Here is a 19,008-nt window from a genome sequence, read left to right on the forward strand (position 1 = left end):
GCTTCCTAGCTTGTGCGCTCCAGATCAATGCTCTCGCCATCTACCTGCTCAAACAGTTTTAGTTGGCGCTTTTGCACCGAACCTAGCTAGTCGGCCAAGCTCGAATTAAGAACAAATACAGCTGATCGGCCACCGTTCTTTGACTATTGCAAGACAAGATGCACACACCTTCTTCTTCCTCCACCAGCAAGAGGGTAGTAGCCTGCTATGCATACGAGCCCTAGCTAGCCTGCAAATGTTCAGCTAAAATAACTAGTTAGGAATCATATCGCCAAGGAATAGATGCATGCAAGGCGTGCCAGTAGCTAGCTAGCAGTCTTACCTCATCACACACCTATGCATCCATCACCGATCTAACCACTCCAATTAGAGCAAGGCCAACTCTAGCTCCGGCGAGATTCCAATCCCTGGGTCAGCTTTAACAAAAGTTGACGAGATCGATCGATCGAGATACAAACATCGATATATACATGCATGTGTATATGCTGTAGCTTTTTCTCCTTCGCTCCATAAACAATGGCCAAGATATTGGGGAAAGGGGTAGCTCCCCCTATGGCATGGCGACAGGAGGCGTCGCCTTTGGCCGGCCCATCTAGAAATGGTATCTGGTCCCTGTTCATCGACCTCGCGCAAAACGTACTTATTCCTCGCGTTCATGTGTGGCTTTGCTTTCTTGGGTCTCGACGCATCATGCAATATGATTCTTTGTGCCTTTTGTCCGTCTCTCCAAGAATAAACCAGGTAGACAGAGGGAGTTGCATGCCCCGGCCGGCCAAAGGTACCTCTCTTTCTCTGGAATTGGAAAAGGCAGGTCCCAAAGGTTTCCAAATACGGTAATTAATCCGTTGTTGGTCTTCTTTTTTAAACTTAAGGCCTTAGCCCTGCTTTAAATTAATAAAGCAACGACACATACAGAGTTATGAGTTATGCAACACACTGAGCCACCGCTCCCAAAACCACACCATCGACCAGAACAGCGAGTACCCGCTCAACCACGACACAAAGCCTACCAGGTCCCCAGACCGAGCCACACACCACAGGATAGAGTACAACATAACATATCCAGAGAGCACACGAACACACACACTCTGCCCAGGTACATGGCGATGTCATATCACCGCCGGCGCCGCCAACTCCGCATGAAGCCTCCGCAGGGTCTCCATCGCCGCGTCCAGCAGCCCTCTATCCTTCCACTTCACCAGCATCCGCCATTGCTGCATGTAAATGATCATTTTGTACAAGGCATCAGCCGGTTTGCCAATAAGAACACCCTCCATAGTAAGCTTATTACGAATATTCCATAACGTCCAAGCTAACGCCGCGAAGGAAAACCAAACGATCCTCCTATACGCCCCGGATAAGCCATGCGATATAGCAAGGAAATCCCCTACCCCGGCAGGGTTCCACGAGCAATGCAGGAGTTCCCTAACTCCCGCCCACAGAAAACGCGCCAAGGAACACTTGAAAACAATATGATCACAGTCCTCAGGCTCGCCACATAAGGAGCAAAGCCCATTGGACGGACCTCTCCGTTTGGCCACCTGCAGCGAGCACGGTAGTTTGCCCCAGAGGAGCTGCCACAGGAACACTCTAATCCTGGGAGGCACCCTCGTCCTCCAGACTTCCCTAAAATGTGTGACTGCAGCTCCCTGCGACAGCCTACAGTAGATGGACTTGGTGGAGAACTCCGCTGATGGTTCCAAGTGCCAAGATATCAAATCGTCCCCTTCACTTGCCTGAGTAAAGTCCAGCTCCCTAGTCAGGTTCTCCCATTCAACCGCCTCTGCTAGAGAAAAGGGTCGGCGAAACCTCAAGCGCCACCCCAAACCATCCCTGGCCCCGGATCTTTGTAATAAAAGGAGAATCACAGCAGCTGAAAAGCACCGGGTATCTATCCCTCGGGGAGAGGTGCCCAGCCACCAATCCAGCCAAAAGAAAGTCCGTCTCCCATTACGGACACCGTAGCTTCGCACCAAGCTTGAAGTACCATTTGACTTTCCGGATAGAGTTCCAGAGTGCGATCCCTTAGTCGGTACTAGAGGTGAGAAGAGATCATGGTCCCGGAGGTATTTCGCCCTAATCAAGTCCGCCCAGAGACCTTCGGCATTATGATAAAGCTTCCACACCCATCTAAGCATAAGAGCGATGTTCATATGCCTGGTATTGAGGATCCCCAGACCCCCAACAGCCTTAGGACGACATACCGTTGCCCAGTCAACCATGTGGTACTTACGTTTCTCTCCCACTCCTTCCCAAAAGAAGCGGGAGCGGACCTTGTCGAAAACCGCATGCGTTGAATCGAAGAGCATAAACAAGCTCATAGCAAACAGCGGTAGACTCGACAGGCAGGAGTTAGTCAACTCCAAGCGCCCTGCTGAAGCCAAAAAGGTCCCCTGCCATGGGTCGACCCGTTTGGCAACTTTGGTTGTAAGAAACTCCCAGTCCGAGGCTCGAAGCGTCTTATCACTCAGAGGCAGACCCAGGTACTTAATGGGGAATTTTCCCAACCGGCAGTTAAGGAGCCGAGCTACCCGCTCCTGCTCCAAGGAGGTGGTCCCAACCACCACAACCTCACTTTTGGCTAGATTAAGCTTCAGACCGGACATCAGCTCGAAGCTAAGTAGAACGAGCTTCAGGTTGGCAATCCCTTCGTCTGTCGGCTCGATCATCACCATAGTATCATCCGCATACTGCAAGTGAGTGACTCCCCCTGGAATCAGGTGGCTCACTAAACCCCGGATATGCCCAGCCTCCTTAGCTCTTGCCAGCATGGCCGCCAAGGCGTCGACCATGAAGTCAAAGAGAATGGGAGACAACGGGTCTCCCTGTCTGACCCCCCTCGCGTTCCGGAAGAAGGGGCCGATCTCCCCGTTAACATTTACCGCCGTTTGGCCACCCGAGACCAATTGCATAAGGCGATGAACCATAGTGGACGAAAAGCCTTTCCGAAGAAGGACTTCACGCAGAAAATCCCAGTCGACCCGATCATAGGCCTTTTCAAAATCCAGTTTGAGAAAGAGGCCCCCTAGCCTTTTAGCACGGAGCTCATGTGCAATCTCATGTAAGGCCAACACGCCCTCGTGAAGGGCCCTACCTTTAATAAAAGCCGTTTGGGAGCGATCTATCGTTCTATGAGCTAACGGTGCAAGACGAGTCGCGTACGCCTTCGACACAAATTTAAAAAACACATTGATAAGAGCAATAGGACGGTACTGCTTGATAGAATCTGCACCTTTAACTTTAGGAATCAAAGTAAGGATCCCGAAATTCAGCCGAGAAATATCCACCCTCCCTAGGGCGAAATCGTTAAGAATCTGAAAAACAAGGGGTCTCAAGGTTCCCCAAAACCTTTGAAAAAACGCAACTGGCAGGCCGTCCGGCCCCGGTGCCGAGTCCACTTTCATGTCATGAAGAATCCCATCAAGCTCCTCGAGCGTAAACGACCTTTCTAGGTCATAGTTCTCCTCGTCGGAAATACGTTTGTCATCCGGCCACAAATTTTGCGCTAGGGTGAAGGCCCTAGCTTCACCAGCTGACCCCATCAGTTGGCGGTAGAAGTCGTAGACATGTCCCATAATAGCCGTCTGATCCGTAAGTTCCCCCCGGTCCGAAATCAGACGAGGAATCCCACATTTCCGCCGACGCCCGTTGGCAATCGCGTGGAAATAGGCCGTGCAAGCGTCCCCTTTAAGGAGCCACTGCACGCGACTGCGCTGTCGCCAGTACTCTTCCTCTAAAGAGTCCAGCAAAACCACCTGATCTTCAAGATGGTAGCGAAAGGCCCATCCTTCCTCATCTAAACCTGATGAGTCCGCGACAACATCGAGCGCCGCAACCTGAGCCAGCAGCCCAGCTTTGCGGTCTCTCTTTTCCTTCCCTAGGTTCGTTCCCCATCCCTTGAGGAATTGACGCGTCAGTCTGGCCACACACATCCAGAGTTCAATCGAACCCCTATGCGGCCCAAAGTCTGACAGGAAAGAGCCTAGTTTCCCCTGAACTAGGTCCAAAAAACCCGGAACACCGAACCACCAAGTTTGAAAGATGAACCTGGAGGGTCGACACCGCTCATCCTCTCCGCTCTTAAGTAGCAGCGGAGTGTGATCCGAGCCAATCCGAGTGATCGCGGTGAGTGAGCAGAGCGGGAACCAGGCCTCCCAGGCCGGGGACACAAAAACTCTATCCAACACACATCTCACCGGAGACAACTGTTTGTTAGTCCAAGTATAGCGCGCCCCAGCCCTTGCCACCTCCCTTAGAGACAGGTTGGCTATCGCGTCATTAAACCTATGAACCCGAGGCCAATTGATATTGGCATTATTCTTATCCCCGGCCCGCCGGATCAAATTGAAATCCCCACCCAACACCACCGGGTCCTGATACGAGCTGACCTCCCTAACCAGCTCATTCAGAAACTCCTCAGTACGCTGATGATCTGCAGGTCCATAGACCAGCATAAACCACCACTTCTGATTGGTTCTTCTTTGAAGAAGATGGGCACTAAGGTAGAAGGTGCCCTTCCTCCAAACCCCAACCTCAAAAGTCTCATCCCGGAAACCCAGCAATAGGCCTCCCGAGTGTCCTATCGCTGGCAACCAATTCCAGTTGAATTGGCCGCCGACTTCTAGCCTCCTGAGCTCAGAAGCCGAGAAATCCTGACGAATAGTCTCTTGGAGACCCACGACATCTACCTTTTCAGATCGCAGATAATCTAACATTTGGGTCCGGCGGCCGCTAGCCCCAAAACCGCGGATGTTATATATGAGGCCTTTCATTGCAAACCTGCCCGTTTCCCCCGTCCCTTTCGGGTCGACAGCATTGGCCGCTTCGCGCTCGCATGCTTGGGCTTGCTTCGAACACCGGGAGCTACTCCGCACGGGCTCCCCAGCCCAGGATCCTCAACCAACAATGGCGCCTCTTGCGCCGCTGCCTCCCTGGCAGCCGCAAGCTGTACTTCCTTCTCCCTCTTAAGAGCAGCTTCCGCAATAGAGGCACAGGCCAGCTCCTAGCTCGCACCAAGTCCAAAATCTCACTCGGCGAGCCCCGGCTCGGGTTGAAAATAATGCAGCTATCCACTAAGACATGAGCAAGCTTATCATTGGGGAGAGAGACCAGAGAGGTGGGAGGAGGCGTACCTGAGTCCAGGTTCTTGTCGGCGGCGAGCTTCTTGGCCTTCTCGAGCACCGAAAGGTTGGCCGCCGCCTTGGAGTGTCTTGAGCTCTTCCTCACGGCCAGCGGGTTGTCCTTCTTCTTCTTGAGCGCCCTGGAGTACGTCGCCGCCAGCTTCCCCATCGCCTTCTCCGACTCCGCTGCCCCCGCCGGCACCACGCCGCCGACAGGTGGCGACAGCACCATGTGGTTCGGCGAGGCCGGCAGCTCCCCGTCACCGCCACCCGCACCCACGGACAAGTCATCGTCGCCAACACCGTCACCCGAGAGCTGCCCCGGCTCCCCCACCGAAGCCGCAGCCGGCCCAGGGTCCAGCCCCATGTCCACACTTCCTTCCGGAGCCGGGTCCGAGACTTGGGAGTCCGTCGACAGCTCCGCAGGCCGGGGGGGGGACGCAGCGGGCACCATGAGCGAGCGAGGCTGGCGGAAGGACGCCAGCACATCGCCGGTCCCCAAGTTCGACCCATACTCATCAAGGAACCTGAGGCGTGACTCCGTCCCTCCCAGCGGAGGAGCGCTGTGGTACCCCCCAGCACCCTGCCCACCTCCGCGCACTTCCTGCGCGTGCTCCTTTCCCTTGGAAGCATCCTGCGACTTCTCTGCCACCGCCTTGTTCCTCTTCTCCGTATCCTTCTTCCCAAGATCATTCCATTCTTCCTCGGAGGGAGAGAGGTCGTCATAGTCCTCATCGTCTTGGTCATCGTCCCCCGGTGGCGACGGAGCGGGGGCCGGCCCCGAAGAGTTGCCTCCACTCCGACCGCCCAGCTCAGCCCGCACCGAGATGTCGTAGCCTTCCCCATTCACCACGAGCTGCACAGTGCCCTTGACCCTCTCTGGGAACCTGCACTGGAACCGCATGCGGATGGGCTCCGTGCGGAACTTGCGGAGTGACAGCTCGTCCACCTCCAAGGGGCGGCCGATCAGCACCATCGCCGCCATCAGACGGTCCACCTCCATCAAGTCCTCCGGAACGCCGGACAGCTGTACCCAAACAGATGGCAGGCTCAGCGATGGTTTGGGGCTAAGGAAAGCCTCCCTTATGGCCACCTCCACCTTGTTGATAGGTAGGAACAGCTTGCCATGCCTCGTTCCCATACGAAGCGTGGCCTGAGACGGGAAGCACACGGAGAACTCCGTCTCCGAGAGGCGGCAGACCTGCCAGTCCCACAACTCGTCCACCAAGTCCTTGAGCTCATCCGAGAGCTGAACCGGCGAGAGAGGGGTGCCCTTGAACTTGATGACTGCGGAGAAAGTCTCCCCATTGCTCTTCCCCTTGATCGGATCCACCTCAATCGCAAAGAAACCAGCCCCGGCAATGGCATGCCCCATGGTCTGCAAGCGTAGGAACTTGCCGCGGGACGTGCAGTTCGCCGACGCATGCCCCTCCCCGCCACAGATCACGCAAATTGGCTCGAATGTGCACGTAGATTGAAAGTGCCCCGGGCGCCCACATTTGAAACATTCAGCACCCGACGCGGCTCCCGCCGGTAAGGCCGTCCCTGCCTTCCCCTTGAGCTTGCTAGTGCCAACCTTCCCAGCTGCCGGCCCCTGCCTGGCAGGATTCTTGGCCCTGCCGTCGTCCGTCGGACGTCGCTGCGCCCTCTCCTCACGTCGCTGCTGAGCTTGCCACCAGGCCGGGGGCTGGACCCAGCCCTCCTGCTGCTGAGAGCCTCCACTGCCTCCGCCACCGAAACCGAAACCCTGGCCATCGAAGCGCTGCGCCGAATGGCCGCTTCCTCCCTGGAAGTAGCCACCCGAGCCGCCCGAGCCATCCGCCCTGGACTGACCCGAGCCACCGCCTCCGCCATCCTGCCGATAGGCACCACCGCCGCCGCCACCGAAGCCCTCCTGACGGTAAGAGCCACCGCCGCCGCCGCCCCCCTCCTGGCGGAAGGGGCCACCACCGCCGCCCCCCTCCTGCCGGAAGGGGCCACCACCGCCGCTGCCCCCTTCCTGACGGAAGGAGCCGCCGCCGCCGTTGCCACCCTCCTGGCGGTAGGGGCCGAAGTTGTTGCTGCTCTCCTGGCGAAAGGGGCCGCCGCCGCCTTCCTGCCGCCGACCCCCTTCGGCCCCGCCCGGGCCATGGCCGTGACCTTGCCAGTTGCCTGCGCCCCAACGCCCGCCGCTCTGCTCCTTCCTGTAGCTCCCGCCACCGCCGGAGCTCCCACCTTCCTGCCAGAAACTGCTTCCGCCACCAAATCCGCCGCCACCCCCCTCCTGACGCCGCCCCTCACCACCCTCGGCGTCGAGCCGGCGTTTGTTGCGGCCGTCCTCGCCCATCGCCGTCACCTCCGCAAAGGAACGGAGAAGTGCAGGTGGATTAGATGGGCGGATGACGAACTTGGATTGTCGAGAGAAGCGCCGCCGCACCTCTTCTCCTCTGGCTAGAAACCCTAAACTCGGATCAGAAACGCCCTTTGGCATCCACAGCCAGCGTTTAAGCCCGATGGAAGCCCCTTCCAGGCCCGTAGGGCAAGAGAGCAGAAGAGGCCCAGAGGCCGTCGACGGCCCACGGCCCACAGACGATCCTGGCAGAGCAGGAAAGTCTTCCGAGCCCAGCACGGCCTCCCCAGCAGGCCGGCCCACGTCCAGCCCACCAGACGGGCGCGGGGGCACCGTCCCCTGCGCGTTCACCACCCGCACCACCGGCGCGTCCCCTGACGGCGCCAGCGCCGCCGCCGCAACATCCGCCCGCCCCTGCCGACTGTCCCCCAAGACTGCCGCGGAGCTCGACGGAGAAGACAGCGGCCGCAAGAACCTACGGCCCCGCCGCCAGGAGACGTCGCCCAGTCTACCGAATCTGGAGCCCTGGACCGACGCGAAACGCGAACCCTTGCCGCCGGGCGCAAAGGCCCGCCGTCGACGGTGGCGGAGGGAGCCCCCGAGCTCCTCCGCCCGCTGGATAAAACCAGCTAAGGTGACCGGGGTCGTCGTCCCCCGACGCCCCTCCGACGAGGAGGAGTCCCCAGATCCCACCTCCAAGTCCTCGAGGATCTGGCCAACCCCATCGTCCTCATCGCCGACCTCCGACAGCACCCAGAAGCGGCCAAAGCTCCGCCCCATGCCCTCGCCGGGGGACGGAACAGAGCAGAAAGACCCGGCCCTGGTCGCCGGCGGGGGCGAGCGGGCCGCCGTCGCCCCGCCATCGCCATTCAAAACGCCTACCCCTGTCCGTACACCCATTCGCAATTCACCTACTCACCACAGTAGCACCGTTGTTGGTCTTCTCGTTTTTGGACAACACACAACTAACCATAAACAACTTTTAAGGGCACCCAGGTAATATATATCCTTTCAAGTCACACATTGGTATATGGTTTTAGCCGTATATTTTTATTCCATGTTTGTAGATAGTAGTACTCTTAGACCCACTTCTTTTCGGCTTCTAGAGTGGCTTGTCCCACAATGTCCCCCTTAGGTGATTTGTCTACAAGGAGGCGGAGACATCAAGTTTCTCCCAGTGTTATCAAGCACTAGCTAAATAATTAATCATGTGTTGCTGTGGAATAATAAATTAGGTTATGTGCAAAATCCATGCTTCTTGACACACCTTCGAGTGTTTTGCCAAAATTTCCCCAGAGTTCCACGTGTAAAAGAATCTCCGACAGACACCTATAGTATCCATCAAGCGAGAAAAGAATTGTTGATCCACATGCAATGAATTCCTTGTGCACCACTACTCTTCTTCAGTCCTGTAGCTTTCAACCTTTCTCCTCCCCCATCAGATATCAGTATGTTTGGAAATTGGTTGCGTCGAACATTGTAGGAACATCTGTGTGGAAATTCCTACCTGCATAAGTGTTCTACGAGAGCCAATTTGATCTTGTCATAATGATAGTGTTTGATAAAATAAATTTATTAATTCTCTACTTGCAGGATATCTACCTGCATGTCGACTATATGCAATAGTCAACTTCCTTGCAATGGTAGGAGTTACGAGATATATTTTTGAATTTTTTTGGTCATTTTGAGGGCTATTGCCATGGATTTTTTTTGTTTGGCATGGGTGAAGATCGCATAATACGTAGGCTATGCAACATTTGAAAAAAAAATCCTTGTATTTTGTATCAAAATGGTTTACCTATTTTCTTGCATTTCAATTCGCATATGACTTTGTAATCTTGTCGGTTGTGTGCAATGAAGTGGATGGCTAAGTCCAAAAGCAAAACTCTTCTCTTATAACGGAACAAAATAAGATCGATAAGAAAAGGTATATTAATATTTGTTGCTGATTGACATTTCTATCAGAGTAAAGATTTATTTTCTTAACAAGGTGATTAAGCATTCAAGTCTTCTCGGATAAAAAACCTCTTGCTGGTCGAAGACCATAGATACTGATAGATAGACCAATCGCATAGTCTGTTCAGAATATACATAATAGACTAAGACTATAGAATTGGTGGAACTGGAGAATGCACATCTGAATGTCCAAAGTTTCATATTTGAAGCAGGTTTACAAGAAATTTTTAAAAAATTGAATGGGTAATTTACATATAAGAATAATTCTTTTTCGGTAATAGGACCATGTAGTTTGAGAGAGATAGAGCTTCCATTATTTGTTGTCGGACAAACAATCTAATTGGTAATACCATTACTATTCTCATGGCTAAAATATTATCAAAATTAGAGCGGTTATGGTGAATGCTAGCTTCCTCCGGTTGCAATCCTTGGAGGATTCTTTAAGGACCGGGCGAGAGTACATGTTTTTTTATAGATAGGGGAAGCCAAATACATGTTTTTTTAGACGGCAGGTCTTGCAAGGTTAATGCGATGATCTCTCTTGAAGATGGAGTCGAGAAAGACGGCGGGAGCAACTCCTGTGTCGTGTGCATTGGCGTGCGCTGAGAGTCTGCTTGACTGGATGTGTTTCTCACCTGCTATTGGACGGTTTGGGAAGGAATTTAGTTTTGGATGATGTGGGTTGGTGTATTGTCACCCTCTTCATCCCACTGTAGGTATAATAAGGTTGCTTTGAGTTTGATCTTTGTATTGTTTCTTATAAGGTTTCGTGAATAATCTAATAAAAAAGCCGTGTGCATCCTTTGGATGCAGAAGCTAGAGCGATTTTTCCCCCATTTCGAAAAAAAAAACCTATCTGCCTCCTCCGTGATGGCATCAAGAAGAAGCGCTTTCATCTTCGACTTGTTCTTGAAGATCATGTTGTTTCGCTCGATCCAAATCGACATAAGCACCAAGAGGAAGAGGAACACACTTGAGGCTGCAGTTTGGCTGACCAAGGGTCAATCACTCGGGGAGACAATCCACCGACGTAGTGGCAAGAGAGGGACGTCCCAAGCCCATCAACACTTCAAACCAAATGCTCTGAGAGAAGGGACATAAAAGAAGAAGAAGATCAATTGTATCGGAGTGTTGCAACCAAAACATGTAAGAGTCATCAGTGTTTAAGCCATGGCGAAGTCTCCACTCATCCGTCCAACACAATTTCCACCCCACTTTCTAGGCAATGAATCGGAATTTGGAGGGGGGAGGGGGGCTTTGCATTTTCAAATGGATGGATGCAATGGACAAAGTGTGCACCCCTCAAAGAAGGCCAAGTAAACCGACTTGGCCGAGAACTCTTTGGAGACGATCCAAATCCACTCAAAAGAGTTAGCAGTATCGTCTACCAATTGAACAATGAAAACCGCACTTCAAAGCTGCAAGTATTGGACCATATGTAGACCCGACACTCCCGCTGATAGGTCATGGACCCATGAGTGTGTGAAGCCAGCCCTGAGCAACCGTAAAATTACGTAGAGAGCACTGGCTCACAAAATTGAGAAAGAAGGGAGTAATCATCTCCACACTCTGATTGGTTTATCCATCTATCTTTCCAAAAAAAAAAGACAAAATTCACTATTCCCAAGCACTGATTTAACGGAAACTTGAATGATGGCTCTGGCATTAGACGAGCAAGGTAATTCATCAGCACATTCACGGTTTATCTGTCGAGGTACGGCACAGCCACAACCACTTCATGCGAAGAGCGTCATTTGAGCATATGAAGGTTCTGAATACCCAAGCCACCATACCTCGTGGGTGTACATATCGTGGTTATATCATGGTATGTTAACGCAAAGATCAATTCCTGAAGAGATATGTATCAATAATGCTTGCCAGCAGAAGAAAGACCGCACAATGTAGACGTGAATACATATATTTTACTCCCTCCGTTCTATAATAGTTGTCGTTGATTTAGGTGCATCTGGTTACATTTTGTGTACAAAATCATCTGAATTTGCGACAACTAATATATAATGGAGAGGGTAACCATAAAATTTGACAGTAATTGGAAATTTTACGTGTGGCATGCATCATCAGAAGATGCTAGATTGCATAACATACAAAGATAGCATTTTTGTTGAGCATATATTCAGATGATTTTAATATGAATGGAACACCTATAATGGCATAGGGGCATAAAACCACGTTGTTCCATGCCCATGCATATACGCATGAGCTGCTAAAGAATGATTCACCCACACAACATACGACAAACCGTTGTCCACAATTGTAAAATAATTTTGAGAATCTACTATTCCACAGACAATCGTTTCGTTGAAATTTACCGCCAATGCATGTGGAAAGAAGTAGTGGTTAGTGATATTACTTTGTAAAGTGGATTCCTCAGACGCACCAGCTACACGTTACAATGTGATGCTATAGGTAGCTAGTTAGGCATATCTATTTGCTGGAACAAAGACATCCTACTGAAGAAAACTTCTACTCCCTCTATTCACAAATATAAAATGTTTTAGACATTTTAAAGTGTGAAATAGATACACAACATAATGAGTGAATCTATACACTAAAAATAGACTAGATACATATCAATATAAATAAATCTACAAACGGCTAAAACATGTTAGGTTAATGAACGGAGGGAGTAGTACTCTCTCCGATAATTTGAACTAAAACCACGGCATTCATCATAGATCGGAGGGAGTAAGAAATATTTTCACAAACTAATCTTACTCTCCCGCTATCTGGAGCAAGTTGTTGCTCACTTGTTGAACTTATCGCATGCATGCATGATATACATACTATGGCAAGAAACTAAAATTGCTCACGCGGACACATAGCCGATCTGTAAGGTGAGTAGGTGACAGACTGACAAGCATGCCTAGCCCAGCTAGCTTGCGGTGGTCAAATGTCAACATGTTCCGGCCGCTCTGCGCATACTGCTTCGCAGATTCTCAAAATGGGAGAGAGAGATAAAGCTCTAGAGAGAACGATAAAGAGGTCAGAGGAATGGTATGACCGCCGGCGATTGGCCGGAGGAGGCGGTGGCCAGGATGCTCATGCGCATGGGTTAATTCGGTTTAGAATTACAAGGCGCATTGGGAGTGTTACTTGGTTTCGTTCAGAGTGATTCAGAGCTACAGCACATGCATAAACAGTAGAGTACTGATCCTACTCATGCATGTCCCATATACCTGGAAAGAAAAGATTCTGCGAAAACTATTGAGTTCATTCTTTAAAAAGAAAATGACCTACTATAATTGAGTTCTAAAACTGAACTCCTGTTCTTCTTCTATATACTAGTATATCTCTTATGCCATACTCTAGTTAGGTTTTCAGAAAACAATAATGCATGTAAAGTAGTTGATCCCTGCTAGCTACTTGCATGGTTGGACGGTCCAAGGCCAAGCTTATCTCGTTCATGTCATGTGGGATGTTTGTCCCACATTGGAAGAGATCAAGATGGAACAGAAGCTAGCTATAGGTGTCTACTGATAGGTGGCCAGCCGAGAGGGCAATTATTATAATCCATCTCCTTCTCTCCCTTGTTACATCAATCGCCCAATGGAGGCATCCTCCCGTTTATTCCGTTCAAACGGGAACGCATGCTTCATAGCTCAAGTACCCTTTCCCTGTTCTATAAATACCGTACCATCCCCTTCGCTACTCACCATCCAAATAAACAGTAATGTTCTAGAGATGCAAGTGCATACGCATGAGCAGATCTCTCAGCAATAGGCTAAACGAGGGAGAAAGAGAGAAGATCTGCTGGGCAGTTCTTGGAGATGGTTAATTCAGTACTTTTCTTGCTTATCTCTTGCTTCTTTTATCTTGGGAGGAAGGGGGTGAGGTGAAGGCTGACAGAAGAGAGTGAGCACACATGGTGGTTTTCTTGCATGGTGAATTATTGGGGGAGAGTTCATGCTTGAAGCTATGTGTGCTCACTTCTCTCTCTGTCAGCTATTATAACTCCCTCTCGCTCTATTCCTAAAAACTCTCTCTCTCCCTCCCTCCCTCTCTTATCTTGTGTGTGTGTGTGTGTGTGTGTGTGTTTCTGTTAAATTTCTTTGAGTTAGCTAATAATGCACATATGATGTACAGAGGAGAGATGAGTGCTGTGTGTGGAAGTTGACAGAAGAGAGTGAGCACCCATGGTGTTTCCTTTGCATCAAGGGGCGTGCCATGGAGCTATGCGTGCTCACTGCTCTATCTGTCAGCCACTGATCAGACCTCATTTCTTGCATACAATCACGTATTTCGAGCTTGGTTCTTGCAGTTTGCCATGATCTGAGGCAGAGGGAGGGGAGCAGGGCTTTGGAGGTTTGACAGAAGAGAGTGAGCACACGCGGCGGTTTCCTATCATGCGAGCGCCATGCTGGGAGCTGCGCGTGCTCACCCTCTCTCTGTCAGCCATTCACCATGCCCATCTCTCTTCTATCTGAATTCAAGCTAACCAACCGAATACAAGAACACGGAGATCGATGGTCATGAATTTATTTCCATCTCTTCTGTTCAAGTGCTACATATATACGCTTGTTATGTTTGAACTGATCGATTCATGGTTTTTCTTTTCAGCAATATGCAAGGCAACTAATAGTCCAGGACACATACATGGTCTTCGTTGTGACTTTCAGAGACTAGGTTTCATGTTTTTGTTCTCCAGCAGATTAAGCTAAGTAGTTGATATATACAGCTTCATATACTTGCCGAATGAACTCTGTATGGTCTGTCCTGCCGGAGGGCCAGATCATGTGTAGTGGGCATCGATCAGTGATTAATCTGTATAGTCTTAGATTTTATCTCGGTAATTTTAGTCCTTAGATGTCCTCTCTCTCAATGAATGTTTTACTGAGTAATATATTAATACCACTGACGGAGAGGAGAGGGACGAAGAGAGGTTGGCGGGGTGGGGGCGATCTCAGGCAAATCCAGTCGTGCTCTGAAAACCTTGTGTACTGTACTCAGCTATTAGCTGTTATTTCATGTACATTATTGGACTAAAAAACGATAAGATAATGTATTTCCACCGTCATATGCATTTGAGTTCTTACAATTTGAGCAGGTGCCAATCTTATTACAAATTAGTTTCTCGGAAGCAAAGATTCAGTAGTGTTCGGTAGCATGCATGCATATGCATTGATCAGCAAATGCAAATTCCAATTAAAGTGTAGTATATGATTCTCATCTATCTTTCCCAATGTCTTATCACCAAATGAAAGAGCACTTATGTCGTCCATCGTATTCCTTCAGAATATGCAGTGAATGATGATATATGATGACCTAGTTAGATTTATAGGTAAGACTCATGAGCACATTCTTGCAAAAAATAGATCCCTTACACACTACATAAAAGCAGCGCAGGTTCCATTATTTAACATGTTGGTTTGCATAAATAAACCATGTAATCATTAAAAATACAAAAAATAGTTCCACACTAAACTTGCATATGTAAGCTGCAATTTCACCGACAAATTATGCATATGTTTAATACTAGTTAAAGTAATTGGTCCTTTCATCTATGATCTTTAATGTTGCACAAGCTCAAATTAGTTAAAGCTGCAATAAAAATGTGTGGATGATCCAACCCTACAAGATATAATTATGTATATTTGCTCGTTAGACCTTAAGGAGGATGTTGTTTCTTCGACATTAATACAATCATGGTCTATATAAATGGAAACCCAATCACCTAGCTACATGCTTAATTTGAGATCAAGAAAAGTTAAACAATTGAGGGATGTGTGATTAATTAATTAATCCAACTAATATTTGTCAAATAGGAGATAAAAAAGGATATGATGATGGGATAAAGGTTACATAAGATGGATGGGGTCAGGAGGGGAGGACTTAACAAAAGGAGCTATGAGCGACATGGTGACATCATATGATGGCCTCACATGTTGTCAATGTAAATTGTTAGGTTAGTGTGAAGAGGATGGGCAATCTACTAATGTTGATAATGGTGAAATATCTGCCGTTGGATCGTGATGGCTCAAAAAAGTGATTTGAAGAATAAAAGTACCAGTTAATTACAGACTCATTTTTTTAGTAAGTGGAGGAGCCGACAAGTTCAAGTGACGAATGAGCTTTCAAACATATGTGAGTCGATCACAACTCATATATTAGATGTGGCATGATGTTTTTCAGTAGCATGTAATAAATATGGACATCACGAGAACATACTAACTAATCCCTCCATTCTAAATGTGAATAGATGAAATTTTTTAGCATGGACATAATCTGTTGTATACAACTTTTCCAAAAGGAAGGTGTTAAGAAAATATTCCTTGTTTAAACATGTAAGTTGGAGAAATTTTCTTTGAGTAGTTGACGGTGACAATTCTCTCTTTGTTTGGAAATATAGGACATGATTTGACCGATCACGTTAAACTTCTAGCAAAGAAAACAAATAATGTTTGATTTTGTTTTCCAAAAGTTACTACTAGATTAAATTGTCCAGTGACAGCGATTTTGCAAGTACAACCAAAAATATAAACATGAAGTCATGTTCAGAAAAAAGGAAGTATTATATAGAGTACGTATAAGATTACCATAGGAAGTTTTCTTTGTAATGAGAATAGTTATCTCAGGTTCCTTAGATTTTTTGTGTGGAACTAGCTATTCTGTGGAAATCTTAAACGAAACCAAACAAGACTAGATTAAATTGCCTTATTAGAGCGGTTTTGCAAGTATTACCAAAAATATTAACATGAAGTTTAGTCCACATTTGGAAGAAAGGAAAATATAGGATTATTAAGTAAAAAAATGTTGCAAAAGAATGGCTATCTTATGTTCCATTGAATCTTTTATGGAACTAGCTATTCTGTAGAAATTTCGGATGAAACCAAACAATACTAGGATAAATTGTATTATTAGAGTGATTTCAAAAGTGCGACCAAAATATGAACATCAAGTTTAAGCAATGTTTCGAACAAAGGAAAAATAGGATTATCAGGTATAGGATTACTATAACAAAAATTATTTGTGACAAAAGAATGGTTATCTAAAGTTCCTTTGACTTTTTTGTGGAACTAGCTATTTTGTAGAAATTTTGGATGAAACCATATAGTAGTAGATTGAACAATCTTATGGTAGGATTTTGCATGTATTACTGCTTGTGACGGTAAAGCACACGTCCGTTGGGAACCCCAAGAAGAAGGTATGATGCGTATAGCAGCAAGTTTTCCCTCAGTAAGAAACCAAGGTTATCGAACCAGTAGGAGATGAAGGACACGTGAAGGTTGTTGGCGAAGGAGTGTAGTGTGGCTCAACACCGGGGATTCCGGCGCTAACGTGGAACCTGCACAACACAATCAAAATACTTTGCCCCAACTTAACAGTGAGGTTGTCAATCTCACCGGCTTGCTGTAACCAAAGGATTAAACGTATGGTGTGGAGAATTATGTTTGCTTGTAGAAAACAACAGAGAACAGAGATTGCAGTAGATTGTATTTCAGATGTAAAGAATGGACCGGGGTCCATAGTTCACTAGTGGTGTCTCTCCAATAAGATAAATAGCATGTTGGGTGAACAAATTACAGTTGGGCAATTGACAAATAGAGATGCATATACATATCATGATGACTACTATGAGATTTACTTAGGGCATTACGACAAAGAACATAGACCGCTATCCAGCACGCATCTATGCCTAAAACATCCACCTTCGGGTTAGCATCCGCACCCCTTCCAGTATTAAGTTGCAAACAACAGACAATTGCATTAAGTACTGTGCGTAATGTAATCAACACAAATATCCCTAGAGAAAGCATCGATATTTTATCCCTAGTGGCAACAGCACATCCACAACCTTAGAACTTTCTGTCACTGTTCCAGATTCAATGGAGGCATGAACCCACTATCGAGCATAAATACTCCCTCTTGGAGTTACAAGTATCAACTTGGCCAGAGCCTCTACTAGCAACGGAGAGCATGCAAGATCATAAACAACACATATATGATAGATCAATAATCAACTTGACATAGTATTCAATATTCATCGGATCCCAACAAACACAACATGTAGCATTACAAATAGACCGATCTTGATCATGATAGGAAGCTCACAAGATCTAAACATGATAGCACAAGAGGAGAAGACAACCATCCAGCTAGTGCTATGGACCCATAGTCCAAGGATGAACTACTCACGCATCAATCCGGAGGCGGGCATGGTGATGTAGAGTCCTCCGGTGATGATTCCCCTCTCCGGCAGGGTGCCGGAGGCGATCTCCTGAATCCCGCGAGATGGGATTGGCGGTGGCGGCGTCACAGTAACTTTTCTCGTATTGTGGCTCTCGGTGATAGGGTTTTCGCGACGGAGAGAGTTTATAGGCGAAGGGGCAGAGTCGGGAGGCGCCCGAGGGGCCCACCCCATAGGGCGGCGTGCCCAAGGGTGGGGCCGCGCCCCCGTAGGGTGTGGCCGCCTCGTTGCCCCTCTTCGTCTCCTCTTCGGACTTCTGGAAGGCTCCATGCAAAATAAAACCGTGAGCTTTTGTTTCGTCCAATTTCGAGAATATTTCCTGTGTAGGATTTCTGAAACCAAAAACAGCGGAAAACAGGAACTGGCGCTTCGGCATCTTGTTAATAGGTTAGTGCCGGAAAATGCATCAAAATGATGTAAAGTGTATATAAAACATGTGAGTATTGTCATAAAACTAGCATGGAACATAAGAAATTATAGATACGTTTGAGACGTATCAAGCATCCCCAAGCTTAGTTCCTACTCGCCCTCGAGTAGGTAAACGATAACAAGGATAATTTCTGAAGTGACATGCTACTATCATAATCTTGATCAATACTATTGTAAAGCATATGCAGTGAATGAAGTGATTCGAAGCAATGGTAAAGATAATGACTAAACAACTGAATCATATACCAAAGACTTTTCATGAATAGTACTTTCAAGACAAGCATCAATAAATCTTGCATAAGAGTTAACTCATAAAGCAATAGATTCTTAATAGAAGGTTTTGAAGCAACACAAAGGATGATTAAGTTTCAGCAATGACTTTCAACTTGTAACATGTATATCTCATGGATAGTTGTCAACATAAAGCAATATAACAAGTGCAATAGGTAAACATGTAAGAATCAATGCACACAGTTGACACAAGTGTTTGCTTCTAAGATAGAAAGAAGTAGGTAAACTGACTCAACATAAAGTAAAAGAAAAGGCCATTCGCAGAGGGAAGCATGGATTACTCATGTGCTAGAGCTTTTTATTTTGAAAACATGGAAACAATTTTGTCAACGGTAGTAATAATTCATATGTGTTATGCATAAAACCACTTATAAGTTGCAATCCTCATGCATCGAATATCAATAGTGCCCGCACCTTGTCCTAATTAGCTCGGATTTCCATGGATTATCATTGCATTACATATGTTTCAACCAAGTGTCACAAAGGGGTAGCTCTATGCCACCTGTACAAAGGTCCAAGGAGATAGATCGCATTTGATTTCTCAGTTTTGATAGATCTCAACTTGAGGACATCCATACCGGGACAACATAGAAAACAGATAATGGACTCCTCTTTTTAATGCTTAAGCATTCAACAACAGATAATATTCTCATAAGAGATTGAGGATTAATGTCCAA

The 19,008-nt window shown here is 47.7% G+C and overlaps 1 protein-coding gene across 1 annotated transcript; it reads right to left on the bottom strand.

Annotated features, from left to right (window-relative positions):
- Positions 1 to 860: 860 nt before the first annotated feature.
- On the bottom strand, positions 861 to 8,349 carry LOC139837909 (uncharacterized). The gene is made up of 2 exons (XM_071827227.1): positions 5,133 to 8,349; positions 861 to 1,214 (listed from the first exon to the last, which is right to left on the bottom strand). Exons 1-2 carry the CDS (start codon positions 8,347 to 8,349, stop codon positions 1,183 to 1,185), a joined length of 3,249 nt encoding a protein of 1,082 aa, XP_071683328.1. The 3' UTR covers positions 861 to 1,182.
- Between the last annotated feature and the right edge of the window lie 10,659 nt (positions 8,350 to 19,008).

This window comes from Lolium perenne, chromosome 3 (genome assembly GCF_019359855.2).
Source record: "Lolium perenne isolate Kyuss_39 chromosome 3, Kyuss_2.0, whole genome shotgun sequence".
Classification (NCBI taxonomy): domain Eukaryota; kingdom Viridiplantae; phylum Streptophyta; class Magnoliopsida; order Poales; family Poaceae; genus Lolium; species Lolium perenne.